General features: G+C 58.4%; 1 protein-coding gene across 1 annotated transcript in view; it reads left to right on the forward strand.

Moving 5' to 3' along the window:
• Window positions 1-368: 368 nt before the first annotated feature.
• LOC104627908 (aldehyde dehydrogenase family 3 member B1-like) overlaps window positions 369-5,522 on the forward strand; it is a gene marked incomplete at its 5' end in the record, with an annotated part of 6,878 nt that continues 1,724 nt past the window's right edge. Inside the window, 9 exon segments of the mRNA XM_010296312.1 lie at window positions 369-405; window positions 408-557; window positions 3,126-3,236; window positions 3,396-3,516; window positions 3,669-3,754; window positions 3,989-4,070; window positions 4,404-4,790; window positions 4,872-5,038; window positions 5,258-5,357. Coding sequence (XP_010294614.1) covers window positions 369-405; window positions 408-557; window positions 3,126-3,236; window positions 3,396-3,516; window positions 3,669-3,754; window positions 3,989-4,070; window positions 4,404-4,790; window positions 4,872-5,038; window positions 5,258-5,357 — 1,241 coding nt within the window.

Genomic DNA, 5,522 nt, shown 5'->3' on the forward strand with positions numbered 1-5,522 from the left:
GAAGGGAGACAGAATGGTTGGGGTGGGGTGGGCAGGGGGTGCTGTGGAGGTGCTGGGGTCTCCATTTTGGTGCTGGGGGGCAAGTTTGGGGTCTGTGGGCCACCCATACATGGGTGTGGCCCGAGGGACGAGACAAAGGACGGTTGTGAATGGTGCTGTGCAAGGGGAACAAGGAGCCTTTGCTCCCAGTAGCAAAGGGAAGACCCAGGTGTCCAGGCTTCCTCCCCTCTCCCCGGGGTCTCTGGAGGTTCAGTTTGGTGCTGGTGTGGGATGAAGCGGAGCAGGGCCAATGTGGAGCTCCTCTTCCTCACCACCTGGAGCATGAAGGGCTGGGCTGGGGCTGGGATCTGACACCCCTGTCCCCACAGCGCTAACCCCTACGCGGGGCTGGTGAGCCACCTGCGGGCAGCCTGGCTCTCCGGGGAGACGGGGCAGCCTGGCTCTCGGGGAAGACGCGGCCCATGGAGTACCGTGTGGCGCAGCTGGAGGCCCTGGGACGCTTCTTGGACGAGAAGAAGCAGGACATCCTGGAGGCCACTGCCTTGGACATGGGCAAGGTGAGAGGCGGCCGGGTGTTGGCCACCTAGGTCACGTCTTTGGAGGTCTGCATAACCCCTTGTCTGGGTGTTGCATCCTCCTGGGTGCAGGTGCGGAGCTCTCGGCATTGGGGGTCCCCTCGTTGGCGTCCTGCATCCCCCCTTGATGTACTCCAGGTGCCTGCAGAGCTCTCCACAGCTGGGGTTAGCCACAGCACACAGTGACCACGCTGCCGGGTCACTAACCCCGTCCCCAGCGCACTTAAACCAGGCAAAGCCCTCGCTAGCTGATGCAAGGTGGGAACCTCAGCGTTACCGAGCTTCCCCCACCGCATCCGCCCCACACGTTGAGTCCCTGGTGGCTTCACATGACCTCTGCAGTGTGTGATGTCCTGGAGTGCTTCTCATCAGCCTGGTCGCTCCTGGGGTTACTGGTGTGGTGCAACGTGCTGGCTTCGCGCGTTCCTCCCAGGGCTGCTCAGGGTCGGGCTGGCTCACCGGCCTCGCAGGGACTGGTTTTGCTGGCACAGTGCTGAGCTGTGCAGTGACACAGGTGGGGACCTGGATGTGGCTCTGGGTATTATGGCACGCTGGGAGCTCCTGGATGGTCTGTCAAGGAAGCAGGAGCAACCCCACCATGGCTGTGTCTAGCAGTCTCAGTTCATCTCTTCTCTGTCTGGTTGCTTCAGGACTCTATTCTCCCCCTTTTTCCCTTCCTGACGTGTGCTGCAGCCCAACAGACCACCACACGCTGTGGTCACGTGGCATTAGGAAACATTTTCAGAGGGATGGTTTGCCCTGGTGCAACATAACTGGTCTTATCTGGTAGTGGTAGCACTCGGACCCAAAGGACTTCTGTCTGTGGGCATATCAGCGCAGCAGCCGTGCCCTCAGACACGGGTTTCAACATCCTGACATCTCCCCAGGCTTGTAATTGCCTTGTTTGTTTGAGGTGAGGGCCTTCTCCTTCAGCCAGGGGTTGATAGGCATTAGCACTTGAAGTGCGTCCTTCATCTCTCCTAATTGTATGTAATTAGAGCCGGTTGTCTAGTAATATGCTTGTTATGCAGTCGGGCCTTCATAGTTAGATGGGCAATTCATCTGGTCTTGCGTATCTGAGGTGGGTACCTCACCTCCAGGGATGCCGGTTTCTCTCCACTGATGACTGAAGGAACTTGGATGACCTCAGACTTAATGTCCTATCTTACAACCTCCGTGACCCATCGAAACCTTTAATGGCTCATCTTCACCAGCAATTTCCTCACCCTCCTAGTGATGCAACTATCAGCCTGGGCTAAGAGCGGCCCCGTTGCTTCACTGGACATCCGATGTGCCTGCTGAGCCCTCACGTCTAGGAGCAGCTTGGCCTGCTGGCAGTGGCATGTGCCCAGGCACTTGAGTGGTGTTGGGGACCTGAAGGTCTCTTCAGTGGGGCTTGGTGGTGGAGCATGAGAGTTTGCTGCCTGGCAGTCAGCAACCAAACTTTCCAACCCCAAAGTGGTGTTTTGCTGCAGCCATGGAGGAAGGCTCCTACTCAGTGATGCCTTTGGGTTGGAGGAGTCCGAAGGATGTTGCGGTGGAAGGTGTCAGCTGGGCCCACCACGCTTTGCTTCTGTGAAATGCTGTTTCACAGCGCAGGAGCTTTGCTCCTCCTGCTCTCCAGGGCAAAGGAGGGGCTTTACCGAGCCTGCTGAGTTATCTTCTCCTACGTTCATGCCTCTCCTGCAATAATGGTCCTGAGTTGTGCTTCATGGCTGTGGTTACAGCAGCAGAGAGGAGCCACCATGTGCAGGAAATGCCTCGGCAGTCCCTGCGATCCTGGCTGTAATGTCCTGCCACCACTCCCGAGTCACTCTCCATTTAGTCATTGCCTGTTGGGACGGTCTATCTTGGAGAAACCTGCTGGGTTTCTTTAATTCCCTGACTAGGGCATCTCACCTGACCCGCCTTTCCCAGCCGCGTGCCGGCTCAGTGCGGGAGCCCCAGGAGCTACGGGGGTTTCTGCCTGGGACAGGAGTCTGAGTCTGGTGGCGTTCAGCTGAGCTCCATCACGAGGTGTTTAATTAAGCGGTTGCTCTTCTTTGTATTTCTCTTTGAACAAAGCAAGGTCTTAAGTTCAGCTTTCGTGCACGGGCTATGGGAGGGAGCTCAGGGCTTTGCTTCCAGCTCATGTGCCCAAGCAGTAGGGATGCAAATGCACCAGTGCAAGAGCACTGTCCCATCCCAGGTCAGCTGCCCCTGACACTGGTACCAGCTTTTCTGGAGCTCTTGGAGCTCCCCTGACATTGCTTGGTCCCGCCTTGGGTCGTGACTCTGTTGCCAGGTGAGCAGTTCACAGATGCTGAGCTCAAGAGGCTGTTAAATATTGTGAAGACGTTAAATATTGCTTTTTTCCTCTGGCCAAATACCTATTTTCATAAAATTTCAGGGACAGTGATATCTCCCAGGGGTGCAGGAGGTGATAGCAATAGCTTCTACTTCATAGCTTGTCAAGCTCTTCATGGGCAGAAGAGGGGAGAGATGTCTACTGCGGATGGGAAGGAGATGGGGTCGGTGTTGGGGTGATGCTTATGTGATGTCTGTCTCCAGCCATCCTTTGAGGCTTACTTCACCGAGATCCTCCTGTGCAAGAATGAGCTCAACAACACCCTGAACAACCTGTCCCACTGGATGAAGGACGAGCACGTGGACAAGAATCTGGTAAGGCAGAAGCTCTGGGCTGACCTGGGAAGGGAAGAGGGGGAGCTGAGTTGTGGGTGGCGAGGGGCAGAGCGGGCTGGGGAGGGCAGCGCTGCGCGCTGGGCCGAGGCAGGGCAGGAGGCGGTGGGAACGGCACTGAGATCGCAGCCTTTCTCACAGGTGACGCAGCTGGACTCGGCCTTCATCCGCAAGGACCCGTACGGGGTGGTGCTCATCATCGCGCCCTGGAACTACCCCATCCACCTCTTCCTGGTGCCTCTCATCGGGGCCATCGCTGCCGGTGAGCCGAACCTGTCTGCTGGCCCAGAGGATCCAGGCAGTGCCGGGCACCGGCGAGGGGATCTGGCCGGGGGCCTCATCCCCCAGCTGGGGTGCCAGAAGGGCTGGCTGTCACCATGTCACTGCTCTGATGGCCTGTTGATATCTCCCCAGGTAACTGTGTCATTGTCAAACCCTCGGAGACATCCAAGAACACTGAGAGACTTGTTGCTGAAGTGCTGACTTGCTACCTGGACAATGTAAGAAGCTCTCCCTGTCCTTGGCCCTGGCCCTGGCCCAGGGCCATGGTGTTCCCAGCCCTGCCTGGCACACACCAGTGCCACACCATCCCCAGTCTCAGGCGCTGCCGTGCCTCCTTCCTCCATGCTCAGCCGGCGTCCACACGCCCAGCAGCTCAAGATGCTGTTGATGGGGATGGACAGAGCAGTTCAGGGAGATGCTGACAGCGCGGGACCCTTCTTCTTGTGTTGCAGGACTGCTTTGCTGTGGTGACCGCTGGCATGCAGGAGACCACCAGATTGCTGGAGAACAAGTTCGACTACATCTTCTTCACCGGTACGTCCCAAGATCTGAGCTCTGCCTGGTTTCTTGTGCATTGAAGAAGAGGGATTCCCTCTGGGCACCCTGCTGTGGCTTACCCTGCCCATCAACGTGAGACAGTGGGAAGCCTGCCTGCAAACAGGACCCCTTCCTTGCCCTCTAAGAAGGCAGGGCTTGTGTTGGAGATCTGCTGTCAGGATCTGTTGGAGGATCTGGGCTGTGTGTGTCTGAGGGTCTCGTGGGACTTGGTGCGTTTCCCCTGGACCTGGCTCACCAGAGCGCCGTGTCCCACAGCTGTGCCATAGCTGCTGGGATCCTCACTGTGATGCATCTCTTCCCTGCCCACAGGCAGCCCCTCCGTGGGGAGGATCATAATGACAGCCGCTGCCAAGCACCTGACGCCCGTGACGCTGGAGCTGGGGGGCAAGAACCCCTGCTACGTGTCTGACATCTGCGATGTGCAGAACGTGGCCCGGCGGGTGGCCTGGGGCCGCTTCTTCAACGCGGGGCAGACCTGTATTGCTCCTGACTACGTGCTGTGCAGTGTGGAGATGCAGGAGAAGCTGATGCCCGCCCTGCGCGAGGCCATCACTGAGTTTTTTGGCTCCAACCCCCAGGAATCCCCTGACTTTGGCCGCATTGTGGGGGACAAGCAGTTCCGCCGCATCCAGGCGCTGCTGTGCAGTGGGCGTGTGGCCATTGGAGGACAGACGGACGAGAAGGAGCGGTACATCGGTGAGGGCACGGGGCCTGGGGCTTATGGGACCACCCATGCCTGTGCACTGTGTGACACATTGCCATAAACCTTCTCCACAGCTCCCACGGTGCTGGCAGATGTGCTGCCTTCTGATCCTGCCATGCAGGAGGAGATCTTCGGGCCTATCCTGCCCATCGTTGTTGTGGCCAGCATGGATGAAGCCATTGACTTTATCAATGCGCGGCCACCGCCATTGGCCATCTATGCCTTCTCCTGTGACAGCAAGGTGTGTACGGTCCGTGGACCAGAAAGGAGGGTGAGGGAAATGAGACAGCAGGGCTAGTGCCCACCTCACTGAGGCCCCATGGCATGCTCTGGAAGGGTCTTTGGAGCCCAGCTGCTCTGGGCACACCAGGCTGATGTATGAGTTGGGTGATGTTTGACAAGCGCTGCCTGTGGACCCCAGGTGCAAGACCCCCATCCAGCTTCTCTGCTTCCCTCCCAGGTGGTGAACCAGGTGCTGGAGCGGACAAGCAGCGGTGGCTTCTGCGGCAACGACACCCTGATGCATGTGACGTTGACCTCGCTGCCCTTTGGTGGGATTGGTATGTCCAAATCCCCCAACCTGCCTGCCCCTGGCCAACGGGAGCCAGGTGTGATCCTACCCATGGTGCCTGAGCCATGCTGGCCATGGTGAGGAAGGGTCTCAGGAGAGACGGGGCACCCAGGCCTGGGCCCCAGGTCCCAAGGGCTCCGTGGAACTTGGAAGT

The sequence above is a fragment of the Phaethon lepturus genome, unplaced genomic scaffold, assembly GCF_000687285.1.
Source record: "Phaethon lepturus isolate BGI_N335 unplaced genomic scaffold, ASM68728v1 scaffold18171, whole genome shotgun sequence".
In the NCBI taxonomy this organism is placed as follows: Eukaryota; Metazoa; Chordata; class Aves; order Phaethontiformes; family Phaethontidae; genus Phaethon; species Phaethon lepturus.